General features: G+C 38.6%; 1 protein-coding gene across 1 annotated transcript; it reads left to right on the forward strand.

Moving 5' to 3' along the window:
* Positions 1-671: 671 nt before the first annotated feature.
* On the forward strand, positions 672-15,619 carry isy1 (ISY1 splicing factor homolog). Its single transcript, XM_079844986.1, has 11 exons — positions 672-754; positions 1,044-1,066; positions 4,064-4,115; positions 4,196-4,261; positions 4,372-4,414; positions 4,487-4,599; positions 8,533-8,650; positions 9,482-9,604; positions 13,974-14,092; positions 14,170-14,259; positions 15,028-15,619. The coding sequence occupies exons 1-11, from the start codon at positions 752-754 to the stop codon at positions 15,133-15,135; spliced, it is 858 nt and encodes a 285-aa protein (XP_079701112.1). The 5' UTR covers positions 672-751; the 3' UTR covers positions 15,136-15,619.
* The last annotated feature ends 4,599 nt before the right edge of the window (positions 15,620-20,218 follow it).

The raw sequence follows: 20,218 nt of genomic DNA on the forward strand, positions 1-20,218 counted from the left end.
GGTGGTTTCTATGCGGTTGCTAGGGTATTCTGAGTTGTTCCTAGGGTATTCAAAGTGGTTGCAAAGGTTTGGTATCTGGTTGTTAGGGTACTCCAACTGTTTGCTAGAGTACTCAGGGTGGTTGCTAAGGTGTTCCTATGTGGTTGCTAGGGCACTTGGGGTGGTTTCTATGCAGTTGCTAGGGTACTCAGGTGGTTGCTATGTGGCTTCTAGGGTACTCAGGGTGGTTGCTAGGGCATTTGGGGTGGTTGCTAGGATGTTGCTATGCGGTCGCTAAGGTTCTCGGGGTGGTTGTTAGGGCAGACAGACAGACAGACAGACTAGATAGATAGATAGATAGATAGCTAGATAGATAGCTAGATAGCTAGCTAGCTAGATAGATAGATAGATAGATAGATAGATAGATAGATAGATAGATAGATAGATAGATAGATAGATAGATAGATAGATAGATAGATAGATAGATAGATAGATAGATAGATAGATAGATAGATAGAGTTTGGTGGATGTAAAGTCCAGGAGGAGCAGCAATTAGAAATGTAGTCTCATGAGAATAATAACAATAAAAAGCGTAAGTAGTAGATCGGTACATTTTGAAGCCAGTTTACTAAATAAACCCACCTGCCATATTCTGTGTAAAATGTCATCGCTGGACGCGCCGGAAGTTATCCAGTGCACCAACACGTCATATCCACGCGACGTGCGCGCTCACCGTTGAGTTCACGCAGGATTGAACATCTGAACCACAAACATGGTAAAATAAATATCCTTCTTTTACCTAAAGTCTTTTTAACCCTCATAAGTGTATTAGAACAAAGTCTAGCGTTCTTTATGAACATGAACACGAACTTCTCCTGTAAACGCTTATCCTTTAGCGATGACGCGAAAAAAGTCATGAATAATCATATAACTTAGTGTTATTATCACCGACAGGATATGATGTTCAAATGAATCAACACATGATATCTGATATCTGTATATGATGATATCATCAACATGTGAGCGATCAAACTCTTGTTAATTAACTGTTGTTGTGTTTTCAGGCTCGAAACGCAGAAAAGGCTATGTGAGTTATCATATTAATCATATTCATAATAATGCTGTTCTTCTGTCATATTAATGAACTTTTAATGCTGTTTTTCATCACTTCAATAAAAGAAACATATTCACCACATGAGTGATTATCAATATGTGTTATATGCGCCTAATGTGCAGAAATAATGTAATATTATTCCTCTATCACAACACAAACTCTCAGATTTAGTTTATTCTTGGTAAAAAAAAATCACTGTTGGGTACAAAATACTTCAATTGTTTAACAAAATGTATATATTATTGTTTTTTATTTGTTGATACAATTTCATGTAAATTGTTTTTGCCATGAATACTACGGTATATATATATATATATATATATATATATATATATATATATATATATATATATATATATCCCAAACTTTTAATCTTTCAAAAGCAAATTAGCTGTAAAAGAAAAAAAGGTCAAAAGTTAGTAGAGTTAGAATAAAGGTTAGGGCTGCACAATATATATTGAGATATCACAAATGTACATATCGCGATATGCATATCGCAACGGCATGCAATATCTAAATGATTTTAATAAGCTACAACATTGTGAAAAGTGTACGTTTTAAGTCAATGCATATAGCAGAGAATAGACTGGGCACACGACTGTTACTTATGTGACTTGCTTGACGTTCGATTATGCTTTAAAGGAACTGTATGTAAGAAATGTATTTCAATTAATCATAAAATGGCACTGATATGTCACTAGACATTAAGAAATCATGTTAATTTCAAATATATATATCACTGACAACAGTAGTCCGGCCAGGATATTGTCATTTAAAAGTGAAGTTGCAGCCCTCAACTGATGTTGATGTTGACATGTTGTGTTTTGGCCTGAAGCGCCACCCTACACCTATCTACCAATCACGAAGTCAGTAGTGTTTCGCCATCCGGGTTGCCAGCTCTGCTCTGGTTACCACAGCTGCAACTACAAACTTTTTGGATAAAAATAAAACTTTACGAAACCTAAAAGACCTCGTTATAAATCAGAAAAACATTGTGACAATAATAAATAAAAAAAACTTGCTGTGTAGGACTCATCACTTGCCATTGGAAGCTCCTTGTAGCAGCCTACGTTCCTGCTGGATCCTGCAGCCTATCTTCTCGCCTACCTGGCAACCTCGATTCAGGGGGAGGGGGAGAGGGGATACACTGCTCTACAGTAATTTGAAAGTGATTGCAGTACCAGTTTTGGCCGCAATCTTACATACATTTCCTTTAAGTGAACGATATCAGTTGGGGAAAGAAACCGAATGCGTGTCAATAGGATCTGTGCATTAGGTCTTAAAGTGACAGCCTGCTAATACAGTAAAGGCCTGTTCACACCGGGACGATTTTCGCACGCGTTTATCGCCGACGTTTAACGCCTCGGGACTAAACAATGGGCGCCAATGTGAGTGTTCACACCGACGCGCAAAACGCCAGGCGTAAAAGCGTCATTTTTAAAAAAACGCCTCGGGTTCGTTTTTTTATTTTGACGCGGCGCGTAAAAAACTGTCCGACCAATGAGATCGGCTCTTTTGTTCACGTGCCTGGAGCTGCTGAAGTGACAGTAAAACACGACTTGGTGGCGCTCAAGCACAAAACAGTCTTGCCGAGCACACATTGATACGACAAAGAAGTAGTAAGTAGACAAAGAAGAAGATGAACTGCTAATGCTGCTTGCCAGTTAGCAAAAAGTGTGTGAATGGTTTTGTCCATATACATAATATGTCTATGGTTTTGGCAAGCACGTAAATACTGTCTCTCTTCTCCTTCTGTGTGACAAGCGAGTGTCAGAGGCTTAAAGTGCCGCAGCACCATCTTGTGTACCGGGAGCGCATCGACTGAATGTGCACGCTCACTCGGCGCAGCGCCAGTGAAAATCGCTTGGGTGTGAACACTCAAGGCGCACCGAAAAACGGCACGAAAAACGCTGGCGATAAGCGCGCGCGATATTCGTCCCGGTGTGTACAGGCCTTAAACCTGCTGCTGTCTGTCAAACAACAAAAGAACAAGAGAAAATTACTCAGTGCTCTTGGCTGAATAACCTTTGTAGCTGAATTATGTATCGGTGTATATTCAATTAATGTGAAGACTACTGTTTTTAGTTCTTATTTTTAATAAAAAAGATAAATTAAAATAACTAAAATAATCGTCCAGGTGTCTTTGTTTACCTGGATGTTCTTGATGTTAAGTTTTAGGTTGATATAACTATATTACCAAGTCAAGCAAAGAGTTTTTGGTATTTAAATATTGGCATTACATTTATTGTTTGTTTACATTGATATTAAAAATAAAACACTGCTGGTCACTTTCAGAAGTTGTACCGATGCTGTCTTATCCTAGAAAGAATGTGAAACACATAAATGGTATCATTCTCAGTTTTTAAATACATTTTTTAATATAATTTAAATAGATTTTATACATTTAAAGCAATATCCTATCGCATTTCGAATATCGCATTATTTAACAAGGCATTGCATATCGCATTTTTCTTCAATATCGCACAGCCCTAATAAAGGTGAATGTTTTCACAGAAATCAAAATGTTAATTTTATAAATTAGGTTTACACTCTAAAAATAGAGCAACAGACTTTAATATTTCAATAAGTATACACACTCACACAAACAAACACTCTTTTACACACACACACACACACACACACACACACACACACACACACTCTAAATACTCTCTCTCTCACTCAAACACACACTCGCACTCACTAATAATAAATGTTTGTTGAGCATCAAATCATCATATTCGAATGATTTCTGAAGGATCATGTGACACTCAAGACTGGAGTAATGATGCTGAAAATTCAGCTTTGATCACAGGAATAAATTACACTTTACTATATATTCACATAGAGAACAGCTGTTACACTGGAGTAATATTTCACTGTTTTTACTTTATTTTTGAGCAGAAGAGACTCTTTCAGAAACATTAAAACATGTAATGATCTAAAAGTGTGTGTGTTGTTTGTTTGCAGGACGGCTCTGGCCAGGTTCCGTCAGGCGCAGCTTGAAGAGGGAAAGGTGAAGGTGGGTCATCCGTGCAATCTCAATATTCATGTGATGAGCGATATGGGTTGTGTTCACCTGATCATGTGACTTATTCACAGGAGAGAAGACCTTTTCTTGCTTCAGAGTGCAATGAGTTACCCAAAGCCGAGAAGTGGAGGAGACAGGTCAGAAATCACACGTTACACACACCCACACACACACACACACACACATACACACGTGTGCTTTTTATTCAATGAGCTCACCGACTGTTCTCTTATCCACCATTCTTTAGATCATCAGTGAGATTTCCAAAAAGGTGGCCCAGATTCAGAACGGTGAGGTCATGTGATACAGATGTTAGACACTCCTGTGGTTTTTACTGACTGAACTCTGTCTGTCTTCCTCAGCTGGACTGGGTGAATTTAAGATACGCGATCTGAACGATGAAATCAACAAATTGCTCCGAGAGAAAGGACACTGGGAAGTGCGGATCAAGGAGCTCGGAGGGCCGGACTATCGGGTGAGAGTATAAGTTTTGTTAGCGGTCGCTCTAATAAGATCCGCCATTTCTGTTATATATATGAGAAACAGAAAACGAAACGAAAGCGAAATGAGCCGTGGTACTCGTTTGAGTTGAGCTGCGCGGACTGTTTCTCAGCTCGGAGCAATAATAGACAGCGCAGTGCGAGCTCACACACGGGCCGATCTCGATCACATGCCATCGTTACTTCACAGCGTTGGAGATCCAGTGAGAAAGCGTTTGAATTCACCACAGAATTATAGGGATAGTTCACCCTGAAATTAAAATAAAGCCATCTTTTACTCACCCTGCTGTGTGTTGCCCTATGTTCTTCTATCTTTTTCGGACCTCAAAAGCAGAAATTAACAAAATAGTCCTGCACGCACTCCTCCATATAATGGCAGTGAATAGCGACCAGGCTAAAACAGATTCAAAAGTCGCAAGCACTCACAGGAACGTGCATAGAGTAATGGTCGAACTCAGTATTTTGATTGAATTATACGGTTTCTTTCTCGCAAAACCTTATAGTATGCCTCCTGAACACTTTCCATATATGGTATCACTGTATCATTGCGTGATACTTTTGTATCATTTTTGTAACGTTTTAGCCATTATATGGTGGAGCACGTTCAGGACTATTTTTTTTACAAATTTCTGCTTTTGAGGTCTGAAAAAGATAGAAGGACATAGGGCATTGGAACAACAGCAGGGTGAGTAAAATATTGCTTTATTTTCATTTCAGGGTGAACTATCCCTTTTATAACATCACTACTGCGAGATCTAATGGAAGCGTTCAGCGCATAATTCTCTGTTATAAACCACAGATATCAGATCAAACAGCGCTGACGTGGAAACCAGGAGAAACCATTGAGCCATGAACGAAGATCAGGGGTTTCAGTCACAAATCACCAACATTCACCATGATTTACTGTAGTAATGCCACATGATTTACTGTAGTGATGCCACTTGATTTACTGTAGTGAAGCTTTACTGTAGTGACGCCACATGGATTTACTGTAGTGACGCCACATGGATTTACTGTAGTGACGCCATATGGATTTACTGGAGTGACGCCACATTTTTTACTGTAGTGACGCCACATGGATTGACTGTAGTGACGCCACATGGACTGACTGTAGTGACGGCGCATGGATTGACTGTAGTGACGCCACATGGATTGACTGTAGTGACGCCACATTTTTTACTGTAGTGACGCCACATGGATTGACTGTAGTGACGCCACATGGATTGACTGTAGTGACGCCACATGGACTGACTGTAGTGACGCCACATGGATTGACTGTAGTGGAGCCACATGGATTGACTGTAGTGAAGCCACATGGATTGACTGTTGTGACGCCACATGGATTGACTGTTGTGACGCCACATGGATTGACTGTTGTGACGCCACATGGATTGACTGTTGTGACGCCACATGGATTGACTGTTGTGACGCCACATGGATTGACTGTTGTGACGCCACATGGATTGACTGTTGTGACGCCACATGGATTGACTGTAGTGACGCCACATTTTTTACTGTAGTGACGCCACATTTTTTACTGTAGTGACGCCACATGGATTGACTGTTGTGACGCCACATGGATTGACTGTTGTGACGCCACATGGATTGACTGTTGTGACGCCACATGGACTGACTGTAGTGACGCCACATTTTTTACTGTAGTGACGCCACATGGATTGACTGTAGTGACGCCACATGGATTGACTGTAGTGACGCCACATGGACTGACTGTAGTGACGCCACATGGATTGACTGTAGTGGAGCCACATGGATTGACTGTAGTGAAGCCACATGGATTGACTGTTGTGACGCCACATGGATTGACTGTAGTGAAGCCACATGGATTGACTGTTGTGACGCCACATGGATTGACTGTTGTGACGCCACATGGATTGACTGTTGTGACGCCACATGGATTGACTGTTGTGACGCCACATGGATTGACTGTTGTGACGCCACATGGATTGACTGTAGTGACGCCACATGGATTGACTGTAGTGACGCCACATGGATTTACTTTAGTGACGCCACATGGATTTACTGTAGTCATCTCAGAGTTCAACCTTGAGATGAATCCAGGCACTTTTGAATCCAAGCACTTTTCAAGAGCTTCACACTTTTTCCAACACTTAAAAGCTATAAATATTATCCAATTTTAATGTGATGATTTGTAAAACTAAAAGTTTAAAGGTGTAGGCCAATTTTTGGCAAACAAGCACTTATTTTAAAAAGACATAACCATAGCCAGTAGATGGCAGCAGAGGAGCACTTTATTGACTTATTAGCCATTTCCACTCTTTATTGTATGGAGAAAAATAGGAAGTCACAAAAACTAAAACTTTTCTTCAAATTGTGACTGAATTACCCAGAAAGCAAGTAAAGAGCTCCTTTAATAATCACTGAAGCTGTCGGTCAGTTCAGTGTGAGACTATAGAAGAGCAATGGGACATTTAATAAGAGCAGAATATTTACATTTTCCCTATAAAAATGAGGGTTTGGCACATTAATGTTGTTATTAAAAGTTAATTTTATCTGCATATCAATTCAAGCTCAGTGCTTCACTGTTAAATTTCCAATAAACAAACAAATATGTAATATTATTAGTAACTGCACTTATTAACAAAACAATAGTAATTTTATTATTAAATTAACTTAATGATACATTTTACTCCAGAGCCACCAAATCAGGTTCTGGAGCCACTGCTCTCTAATGTTAGTCTGGAGCCCTCCGGATTAATTCCTCCCAGAAGCGTCTCACAAGATTGTGTTCCCAAATAGGGATGCACCGGTTGACCGGCCAAAAAACAGATTTTTCCGCCGATTTATCCGGAAGTGCGCCCGCGTGCACATACGCCTATATTGCAATCATTCGCGAACATGTCACTTGTGTGTTACAAACGGAAACTGGAGAACTGAGGGAAGAGACGAGATACTGAAGGGAATGAAGAGCCGCTTTCCTGAGCGAGCTGAAGTTGCCCAAGCTTACCTCTCCGCCCAGCACAAGCGTAGATAGTGGGCGTTTGTTCAGCACAGCTTCTCACGTGTTGGATCGGATGAGAACGAAACAGACTAACTTGTGACCAAGCGGAAATACTTCTTTTTGTAGCCTAATGAAGAACATGCATGCACTTTTGAAATGAAATACTATCAGTTCTGTATGGGATGATCATTTTTATTTTACCTTAAAATTACATTGACTTAATTTGATTTAAAAAGCACCTGCTGTAGCATCTTAGTTTTTTTTCGTTGCACTAAACATTATTTGATTTAACATTTTGGAAAAATTATATACTTTGGTTTTATTTAATTTCACTGGTAAAGACTTTTTTCCTTTACACTGAATTTTAAAAACTAATGCTGATTTAAGTAAAATCTTTGTTTAAATTGCAGAATATGCACTTGTTGCCTTTAATTTCACCTTTCAGCCTTTTAATTACCAATTCAATTTCCCATTAATTTCATATTGGGGACTTGTTTTCATTAGCCAAAAGCCAATTTAGACTGTTAAATACCAAATAAACATCTTGTTCATGTATACTTTAGTTCTTTTATTGTGTAAAAAATCAATAAATAAATCGGAAATCGGTATCGGCCAGTTTTCTTGAAAAAAATCGGTATCGGAATCGGCCATGTAAAATCATGATTGGTTCATCACTATTCCCAAACACCAGCATCCCAAAGCAAGAGAACATGACAGCGTTTATTGTTTCAATCTGACGCTCTGTGAGTGTGTGAGAGCAAGTGAGTCTGTGTGTGTGAGTGTTTCGTCTGATGCTCTGAGACAACACTCATTTATGATGGAAGGAAAAGAGGCCGATTGAGCAACTTAGTTTATAACTGATATTTTGTGTCAGGCGTTTCATACTAACATGTCTTGAGTGATGTGTGTATGTGTGTGTGTTTAATAGAGAGTGGGGCCGAGGATGTTGGACCACGAGGGTAAAGAGGTGCCAGGAAACAGAGGATATAAGTATTTCGGCGCGGCTAAAGACTTACCTGGAGTCAGAGAGCTGTTTGAAACCGAGCGTAAGTCCAGTCACATGATAACTGATCCAGATCTGCTGAACCAATGGCTGGTTTCTGTTAGTATGAGAGCTTTGTCAGGGCTTGACGTTTACTTTTTTCCCAAAGTGCACCTGTGCTCCTAGTTGAAAAACGTAGGTGCACATTTAGAAACTTTAGGGGCGCAACCAACTATTTCTGCATTTATATATAAAACACACTGTAACAGATTTGGCCACACTAGAGTTACTTTAGTTAAACTAAAAAACTTACTTACAACCGCACACAACATATTACATTATAAACACCGTACAGTGATGTACGTGGTCAGCATTAGTTTAGTTTGGCATAAATGTGTATGAGCGTGTAGAACCCACAACAGTGCCACCTTCAGGCTTTGAGACTGAAATGCTCACATTTATTTAATGAAATCACAGCCTTTTGAAGTTTAATAATCACATTAGGCAGTATCGCCATTTGTTTTTCCATCCCCAAAATATAAGATGCCTTAAAATAATCATTAAGGTGCTTGATATACCATTTAAAGTATTTAAGACTTTATGATCTTACATTTAAGAAAACTGATCCGGGATTGTTTATTTGCACACGTGTTCCAAAATACATACTACAGTTCACACACATCTATTTTTAGTCGCAAATGCGTGCAAAATGGTCGCACTGTCGAGCCCTGTTTGTATCTTTTATATGTTGTTGCTGAGAGGTTAATGGTGTCTCTGATGTCATCACTGATGTCAGCATGTTTTCTGTGTGTGTGTTTAAACTGGTATAACACACCATCCTGTACGTCTGTACTGTGATCATGTGACATCTACCGTTTTGATTGTTCTGTTGCAGCTGTACCGCCGCCCAGAAAAACACGTGCCGAGTTGATGAAGGACATAGACGCTGAGTATTATGGGTATAGAGATGAAGACGATGGCGTTTTAGTGCCTTTGGAACAGGAATATGAGAAACAAGGTGAGGCAAGACCCCACTAAATTCTATAAAAACACAGTATATCGATGATTCCGTTTATTTAGTTTTATCACAAATCAGGTTTTCCTGCTTGAATGTTGATTATTTCCCCATATTTTCCATTGTTGCGGCTCCTCTCTTCCCAGTCTATCAGTAACGCTCTGTTTAGTTCCTGTCTCTATGAAGCCCCTCCTTCTAAAAAGCGCAATATGTTTGGTCAGCTGGAGCAGTGTGTTGTGATTGGTCAAGCGCTGCCAGAGTGTTTGGGAAATGTCCTTGCCCTTACCATAACTGGCAGTTTCGACACATGAATAACTAACTCAACCAGGCCCGCCCCTTTATTCTGCATATAAATTATTTAAATGAGGAATATCATTCAATTAGGACTGAGTTAAAGGGGTGGTGAATTGAGAAATCAACTTTTCCTTGAGCTTTTGATATATAAAAGGTCATGGTAATATAAGAATATCCTGTAAGTTTCAGAGCTGAAAACCTTGTTAGTCAAAGAAAAGCTTTTATTGACACTAGTTATAGTTACTTCTTACAAATAGTAACTGAGTTACATCATTATAAAAGTAACTAATTACCAGGGAAAGTAACTACTGTTACTTTTTTTTTCTTTTCAAATGTTCAAATATGTCAAATAACTTGGATGCCCCCAATATTAAATATGTTAAATGAATGAATTGGACACTAAATAGAGTAAATTATTATTATTATAAAACATTGTACATTAATGTACAACCTATCGTATTCAATACATTATTGTAAATATTATCAGTAGACCTACTATAGTGTATATATTGTGTAAATATTATCAGTACTATACTACTCCTTCGGTAGTGGAGCTCACGTTATCACCTGGGTTTTTAGCGCCTAATTTTGTGGCGGCATGTAATGCTGTGAGGTGCTTCATTAGAATAGAATTACTTGCCACCGACGTGGAGAGACTTTCTTCCTGGGCATAAGCTGCATGTTACATAAACATTCTTACCTTTCACCTCAACGAGGGAAAAGTAGCGCTTCTACTTCCAGTTTGCGAAAGCTACCTTTAAGTCGTTGGACTTGCCATCGCTCTGACTCCTCCTGGTCGTTGGTGTGTGTGACTGTGCACATGCGTGTGTGTCATAGGTGTGTGTGTGTGTGTGAACTCAACCTATCAACTAGAGATGCACCGATTGCAATTTTCTTGGCCGATTCCTTTTTCCGATTTTTTGTTAGTGAGATCGGCCGCTGCCGATTCCGATTTTCTTTCTAAGAACTATAATTGACAGCACATACAAACAAAAATCCACTTTTTCTTCAAAGCAAATTTTTATTTTAATTATAAAATAAATTATTAAACATTACAACAGGATCTTCTCGCACTTAAACAACTCTCAAAAATAAGTGTTCTGTGCCTGGAAAGAAGTAGAAATAACAAATAACTGAAAATCAGTTGCTTTATGAAACAAAACATTATAAATTGACCTTTTTCTCTTTTTTCTATGAATGAACAAACCTGAAGTGTACAATACTCCTCCAAATAATAGTTCAGTAATTCGGTAATAAATGTTGCCAGCTATGGATGTCACGGTACCAAAATTCCAGTAGTTGGTACCAATACCATAACTTTTACGGTACTCTGTACCAATTTGGGTACCACAGCTATATGTTTTTTATATATATATTTTATTTTATTTAATCATTTAAAAAAAATAATTAAATGTATTAAGTTTATCATTTATGATGATAATCACTATAAGTAAATAATACATAAACCGCATATGCACGCGCATATATGTTCGGTTTGCCTAAATGAACGTAGTTTAACTGTCTGCCACAAGTTGATCCTGTAATAAAGGTCTCATAGAGGAAAAACACGCTGTATTTTTGTATTCATTGCATTTTGGAATTATAAAAGTTAAATAATTAATTAGATTATAAAAATGTTAATGATTAATCGATAGTCGATAGTAAAAAATAAAAAATTTATTTAACCCTTATTTAACCCTTAACTTATCCCTAAAACATACCACATAAGCTTTTTGGGTTCCAATATTATGAATGCATGGATGAACTTTATTTTTAATGAATATCCAGCTCACGTGGGGAAGACATTGCACGTATGTTCATTTAAACACGGATTTGTTTGTAAATGAGACTGGATTTGCAGAGCGGATGAGATTACATGAACAAATGAAGCAACACACTAATGGTGGTAAAAAACTTTTTTTATATGCAATAGTATTGATTATGTGTACATCTCTGACTGAAGCACACTGTCACAGGCTGGAGAATACTTTATTTGTGGTGTTCTTGGTTCATTACGGTGTTGATGTGCGTTGTTCACTCTCTTGACTTGATATTTGAAGGGCGTGCGCGCCTGTGTGTGTGTGTGTGTACGGTTCACAGTTATATTAATTGATTGGGCGGGCCAAGTACGTTAATAAAAGAATAACATTCCAATCAATCGTGGGTGGATGAGAGATGAATCACTGTGTTTGTTTGATAATGACATTTTGCGAGTCCTGGCTGTGGGCTGGGAGATTCATTCCGGTTGCTGTTTGCCACACGCTGTCATTGACAGGGGGAGCAGAAGCTCATTAAATATGCAAATCTTATCCAATCCTAGCCGTGGGCGTTTACTTCCAAGTCTTCAGTGTGGCACGCCCATCAAAACCGCCCGTGTCTTGAGAGAGGCTCAAAACCAGGGCAGAAAATAGCCAATTATTATTCATTATGTTTCTGAATGTAAAAACCACGCAAACGTCTTAAGTTGATCTCAGACAACAGTATATAAAAAAAAAAGCCAATTCATGACCCCTTTAACCAATGTAAATATGCGATTTATGTATTTATCTAATTTGACAGTCCAAAAACAAGTTCCTAGTAGTTTAATCATTATAAACAGGTTATATAAGTTACCACCTGTGCAATAAGTCCATTCGTAAAATTTCCTCACTACTAAATATTAAACAAAGTGGAAGTAATTGGGAACAACAGCAACTCAGCCACGAAGTGGTAGACCATGTAAAATCACAGAGCTGGGTCAGCGCATGCTGAGGTGCACAGTGTGCAGAAGTCGCCTACTTTCTGCAGAGTCAATAGCTACAGACCTCCAAAATTCATGTGGTCTTCAGATTATTATTATTATTATTTTTATCATTATGCATTTTATTTATAGGCGCCTTTCATGGCACTTAAGGACACCTTACAAAGTTCACACAAAAAATAAAATAATTTCATCAAACAGTAAAGACAATACAGAACTGATGACAATAACATTAAAATCACATAAAAGCCTGCCTAATCAAATAAGTTTTAAGACGAGTGTTGAAAACTAGAAGACTTGTACTATTACGAACTTCTACAGGAAGCAAGTTCCATAAATGAGCAGCCACGTAACTAAAAGCTTGTGACCCCCATGGAAGTTGTCCTAATACGTGGAAGAACAAGTGTAAGTGCAGAAGCAGATCTCAGAGTGCGGGAAGGTATGTATAGATGCAGAAGATCAAGAAGATACGAAGGAGCCAAATAATTAAGTGCTTTATAAGTTAAAAGTAACATTTTGAAATGTACATGAAATTTAACTGGAAGCCAATGCAAATTTTGTAAAACAGGAGTAATATGTTCAGAAATAGATGTTTTGGTAATAACTCAGGCAGCTGCATTTTGTACTAACTGTAATTTATGAAGAGATTTTGAAGGAAGCCCATAAAACAAGGTATTACAGTAGTCAATTCGTGATGTTACAAGAGCATGCACAAGAGTAGCAGTACTCTTATTAGTGAATGACAGAAAGAGACTCTTCATCAGTTGTGTATTTATAAACCAAAGTAGAATCATTATTAAATGATCTGCAGTGAGTTACTACATTTTTATGTGTTGGGATGTCCATAGATTGTGAGTAAAGTTGCTTTTAAAAAAATAATAATATTATGCCGTTGATTGTCCAGTTTATCGTAAATAATAGCACATCTGTGGAACTGCAGAGTTTATCCTAAAACAACTGTGTCGCTCGCTTGACTTTAATCAGCGCTTCAGATGGTGTGTGTGTTTGGGCTCCTCGTGCCTCTACACGAGATGCGCTTGATTGAGGCCACACACACTCGCATGAAGCGCTGCATTATGTGTGTGTTTGCTCTGGGACAGATGTCGCATTGTGTGCTGATCGCATTTCCTGACATGTGTTTCCCATTTGTGTCTGGTTAACTGAATGCTTGACATGCGGCAGGAGGTTTGATGCAACTCATAACACACACCTGACAGTCCAGTGACCTGAAGTCACATGACCGAGGCCTGATTAAGATTGTTGCATCGCTCAAGTCAGCTTAATTTCTATAGTACGGATGGTCAAACAGAATTGAGTTAATCCCGATGTGTGTTTCAGTCATAGCAGAGGCTGTTGAGAAATGGAAAGCAGACAAAGAGGCTCGATTGGCCGCCGGAGGAGTCGTGAAGGATGCGGAAGAGGAAGAGGAGTACATTTACGCTGTCAGAGATGAAGAGGTGAGGATCTCCATCCAGCTGGATCGCCTTGCGCTCATCAGTTCAGATTCATGTCATCATCATCTTCTGTTTTACAGCAGTCTGATGATGAGGCGGGAGTACAGATGGAGGGAGAGGATGGCACGCAGTCGTTTTTTGCTCATGTTCCTGTTCCCTCGCAGAAGGAGGTTTGTTTCACTTCTGATTCGAGTCATGTGACTGCACAAAAAAGTGTGGTTTCAGTCATTGTCAATTACTCGCTCTCGTGTCATTCCTAACTTCCATGACCCGCAAAAGGAGAATGTTTGACGAATCTTTACACCGATCTTTTTAACACAACGGTAGTTTATAGTTAACACAAGCACCATAAAAGCAGCCTATATGATTCCAAATCGCTTTATTCTCTGATAATTTTAATTTTCACTGTAGCTTTCAAAAATCATGGCTAGTTTGACATTTGACGTGGTAACATTCCCATCCACCTATTTTTATGTGCATTTTGGGATATTGCATAAAAAAAAACATGTGGATAATTTTTTTTTATCCGATAAGAAGACATGCACATAAACTATGAAAGAAACGCATTTACCAAATTAAACAAAACCCTCACGCGACTCCGTGATTGGATAACTGGTCTAACCAGCTTCTCAAATGTTGGTTTGGTCGTCTCACACGATTGTGTTCCCAAACACCAGCATCCCAACGCAAGAGAACATGACAGTGCTTAGTGTGTGTGTGTGTGTGCGTTCCTCCAGAAGCTTCTCACACGATTGAGTTCCCAAACACCAGCATGCACTTTTGGATCGCAACACAGCTAATTATACTAATTGTGTTCCATGAAAAATGTTCAATTCTGTGTTGATTTCAAAACTGTTCCTTTAATACGGAATCAAAACATTTAAATCATAACATGTAAACCTAAAAAAACACTGATGAAATGTTCTTGTCGATCGCAGATTGAGGAAGCCCTGGTCAGACGGAAGAAGATGGAGCTGCTGCAGAAATACGCCAGCGAGAGTTTGATGGCACAGAGCGAAGAGGCCAAAACATTACTGGGTTTATAGTGGGATCAGTGGGGATGGGTCGATGAACAATCTTCAGCAGTCGAGCGTCTGAATGTGAGCGCTGTCAATAGATCATAACGGCACTGAACATTGTGATCACATCTGCTTTAAATGATGCTTAAGTTTTGGTTATGGATCTTATAAACGTCAGATGTGCTTGACATGGTCCGTATGATGCGCATGAACTGTACAGTTAACATTCAATCATTTAATTATTAATCTGTGAGTTTCATCTGTCGTTTGGACCGTACTTTAGACAATATTGTTGGTACACTGTAACTAACTATCTCACATGCAAGTGTAAACTAGGGCTTTTTTTTTTCTTTTTTACAAATTACTCGGTTTTTGAAAACTGAAAAAAAGCTTTTTCCTTCATTTGTTCAACCTGTAAAAGGACAAAAGTACAAAAATCTGTAAATATTTTGTATACTGTGTTCTCTTTGCCTTCTTGATCAAGTAAAGAGCTTTTTTTACAAAACTTTTTATACTATGATATCTTTGTAAAAAATACATACATTCACAGGTTTCATTAAGGTTTAAACAAGCATCTGATGATGAGACACAGCTCGGTTCACGTGAAGTTCCTGAGATAAACCAGTCACGTTTACACTATCAGGACTAAATCTAATATCCGGCCCTTTTACTGCAGTGGGTGTAACGCAGGTCTTGTCTTTTTATTATCTTATCTAGAGATTTTACATTTTAAAAGGTTTACATTTAACTGGCTTGCTGTTTGCACATCTTTAGGCTCTATAACATTAACACATTAGTAATAGCAGTAGTACTAACTAGACATGTGCCGGTAAACGGTAATACGATATACCGCAATAATGAACATGCACAATATTGTTATCGTGGGCACTTCAAAATACCGTGAATAATTATTTATTACGAATTATTCCGATTTTTAGAATGTATATTAAAGGGTTAGTTCACCCAAAAATGAAAATTCTGTCATTAATTACTCACCCTCACGTCGTTCGAGACCCGTAAGACCTCCGTTCATATTCGGAACACAAATGAAGATATTTTTGTTGAAAGCTGATGGCTGAGAAAGGCCTCCATTGGCATTCAGTACACTTATACTCCCAAGACGGATAAAAGGCACTCAAAACATCGTTACAAAGTCCATCTCACCACAGTGACTCTACAATAATCTTACGATGCGACGACAATAGTTTTTGTGCGCAAAAAAAATCAAAATAACACCGTTATCCAACTTGTTACTGCCTTCCGTGTGTGCCTCCACGACGCATGCGCGAGAATATGACGCAGATCCGGCGTTAGGACACATGACCCAGAAGTGATTTGTGATTTGGCGTAGTGCTCAAAATGGGGTTAGAGTGTGCATTTCATGGAATCCCGAGCCCCGGCGCTACGTCATATTCTCGCGCATGCGTCGTGGAGGCACACGCGGAAGGCAATAACAAGCTGGATAAAGGTGTTATTTTGATTTTTTTTTGCGCACAAAAACTATTGTCGTCGCATCGTAAGATTATTGTAGAGTCACTGTGGTGAGATGGACTTTGTAATGACATTTTAAGTGCCTTTTATCGGTCTTGGGAGTGTAAATGTACTGAATGCCAATGGAGGCCTAACTGAAGCCTTTCTCAGCCATCAGCTTTCAACAAAAATATCTTCATTTGTGTTCCGAATATGAACGGAGGTCTTACGGGTCTCGAACGACATAAGGGTGAGTAATTAATGACAGAATTTTCATTTTTGGGTGAACTAACCCTTTAAGAATACTTTACCCATCAACCGTTTAAAATGAACAACACAAAGAGGAATGCACTGATGTGTGCATGAGCCGAGCGCATGGCGGAACGAGTGCACATTCACTCTTTGACAGCAGAGGGCGCTGACAGAACAGCAGAAATACAGCCGTTTCCCCTGTAACCTTTGTAAACAAAACAATACGGTGAAAAGCTACACTGTAACTTTTCCGTCCACTAGAGGTCGCCTGTTCAAAACAAAGGCGTAGTTTGATGACGCCACGTTTGAGCGCAGAATCTTGGGACATTACATTTACATTTACATTTATGCATTTGGCAGACGCTTTTATCCAAAGCGACTTACATTGCATTCAAGGTACACATTTTACATTTTGTCAATTCTTGCTTTCCCTGGGAATCGAACCCATGACCTTGGCGTTGCTAGCGCCATGCTCTACTGTTTGAGCTACAGGAAAGCTACAGGAAAGGGACATGTGGTCTTCACCTCACAGCCGGTGGGAAACAGTCAGGATCGGACTCGGGCAGAAATCATGTTCATGTATGCGATTATTAACATTACTGTAGTGAAGCAGAGCAGGACCGAGTGTTGTGGAGCTGAGCAAGGCTGCAGGAGCGATTGAAGAGCGGGACTGTTATTATGGCATAGTCGCCGGCGGGACTTTTATTATGACACGGTCGCCGACCCCACTTCCTCTTTTCCAGTCATGAGTATATGAGGTTACGCAACTCTGTTTATCGTATTAGATATATCTGAGTGTGAGATTTTCTAAGTACTCAACTGAACAAAATATATAACACTGGCCTTGTGGTTTTTGGATATTTTACTGCAAAAATCTTACATGGTTCACCTTTAAGGCTATTCATTTTCAAACTTAAACATTTTATATTTTAATCTGGACTAAATTACATGCCCTAGATATTGTTTGAATATGTTCTGACTGTTGTTCAATCACACACTTTACAATAAGGCTCCATTATTTAACATTAGTTCACTCATTAACAAACTGACAATGGAAAATACTTCTAAAGCATGTATTAATCCTAGTTAAATGTACATTTCAGCATTTAATAACACATTATTAAAATCAAAAGTTGTAACTCTATTATTTAATGGACCTGAGCTTACACTAACTAACAGTTGCTTTTTTAAAACTAACATTATCAAAGAAGAATAACTTCTGTAAAAATGTAGCTATTCATTCTTTGTTAATGTTAATGCATTAACTGGTGATACATTATTGTAAAGTGTTACCTATTGTTCTTTATAGTTCTTTTGCACTTAATCTGTTTTAAATATGTGTTTACTTTATACATTTTTGTGTTTTTTTTTTATGTATTTCAATGTTTGGTTCTTTTGTTATAAGAACGTTTTTAAACCTGTTATAGTATGACAACACTTTTTTTTGCAACTTATTTTAATATCGTGATAATACCGTATACCGTGATAAAAGCTTCAGCAATTAATCGCAACATGAAAATTTGATACCGGAACATGCCTAGTACTAACTCAATAACGCGACTTCATGGTGATGTTCATTAAGGGTGGCTTTTTCTGGAAGCCTGCATTCTCAGTGGTAGAAATACTGAAGGCACATTTAAAGTAGCAGTAAAATATTTCGTCACACTAAAATTATTCTGAAATGTTTTTTTTTTAATTAAAGGTGCAGTGTGTAGTATTTATGAGGATCTATTGACAGAAATGCAATATAATATACATAACTATGTTTTCTGTGTGGAGTATAAAGACCTTACATAATGAACCGTTATGTCTTTATTACCTTAGAATGAGCAGTTTCTATCTTCATACTGTGGGTATGTTGCCATTTTGCACCTCCATGTTTCTACAGTAGCCCTAAAAGGACAACGGTCTCCACAGAGCGCTAGCGACTCTCTGCTGTCTCCGACAACAACATCTTTGTCCTGTGTCGGCCATCGTAGCTTCTCTATGTGCTTCGAAAGGGAGGGGTGAACGGTGGGCGTTCGCCCCTCCCTTTATTACAAAATAAAACCAGCGCGGGTATGATGTTACTGATAGGCGACGCACACACACAGGCTGTGTCCTGGTTAAAAATCGATGATTTCTCTGGATTTAAACATTCTTGGAAACATTTGGGATAATGTACACAAGTCAACAAAATATATAACACTGTTCTAGTTGTTTTTGGATATTTCAATAAAAATATCTTGCATATTGTGCCTTTAAACTGTTACGCTGCCTCAGAAGTCTCTGAAATCAGTCACTAGCCACGTTTACATGCGCACTTTTTTGTCATTCCGATTGAAAGATTCGGTGGACTGTATACATGAGACGTTATCTAAACCGATCTGGTGTTTACATGCGCTGACTTTCAGTCGGAATCATTTTGTGACATGCGCACACAGTTTGTCTGCCGCATCAGATTCGTAACGTTAGTATCGTGGATCAATAGTTCTGTGTTGGTAATTTTTATATTTATTTATTTTTCTGTGGGCGGACATGCGTTAAAACTAGTTAATTATGTCCTATACCAGTGTTTACCAACCGGGGTGCCGTCTGACGAGAGCAGGGGTGCCGTGTAAAAGTCCTTCAAATAATTTCTTTTTTCTTCACATTTTTCAAATAATTCTCTCTTTGTAAACTTTGTTCAATGCATGCGAGTGCTGCCGTATGTTCGAATATGACCAGTCATTTTCGCCCGGGTGTAGTGCCAGAAGACGCGAATGAGAAGTCGCGCGCGCGCTGTGAGAAAATTTGTCTCTGTGCACTCATCCGAAAGCGCGCACGTCTCACAGGGCGCAAATATTGAGTTCTCTTTCAAGTCTCGCTCTTTAACGGACAAACTCACACAAAAAGTATGTCAAGATGTCCATCTTGATGAGTATTCTAGGAGACATAGTCTGTATGCCTTGAGTAAACTTTATACAGTCGAGAAAGATGACGCATATCCGTGCATTAGGTCTTAAAGGGGCTGTAGCCTTTACTGCTGTCTGTTTAATGTCAAACAGCAAAAGACAAGGACATCACTCACTGCTCTTGATTGAATAATCTTTATTTTAGACATTCAAATATGCAATGTTATTTTACATTTGATCAATTTCTGTACCTGAAAACTAATGTTAGACGTACCTGAAAAGCATAGTTTATTTTATTAGTATCTTTGCTCAAAAGTATTTATTTGTGCTGCTGCTTGTATTTAAATTATTTGTTCTTATTATTTTCTTTATTTTTATTTGACAGTAGTCCTTTTTCAGCCTGGTCTCATTGCGAAAATGTACCTCTGGCAACGTTTTTGCAAACCCCAAAATACGTACCAATATGTACATATCACTGCAGTTTCAAAGTGATATGTCCACTGGGTGCCGCCAAA

The sequence above is a fragment of the Gobio gobio genome, assembly GCF_949357685.1.
Source record: "Gobio gobio genome assembly, chromosome: 19".
In the NCBI taxonomy this organism is placed as follows: domain Eukaryota; kingdom Metazoa; phylum Chordata; class Actinopteri; order Cypriniformes; family Gobionidae; genus Gobio; species Gobio gobio.

Bases quoted from the DNA above. Each gene is read 5' to 3' on its own strand.
- isy1 (XM_079844986.1), top strand. The intron at 4,116-4,195 runs GTGGGTCATCCG...ACTTATTCACAG, and splicing joins TTGAAGAGGGAAAGGTGAAG to GAGAGAAGACCTTTTCTTGC. The intron at 14,260-15,027 runs GTTTGTTTCACT...TGTCGATCGCAG, and splicing joins CTGTTCCCTCGCAGAAGGAG to ATTGAGGAAGCCCTGGTCAG.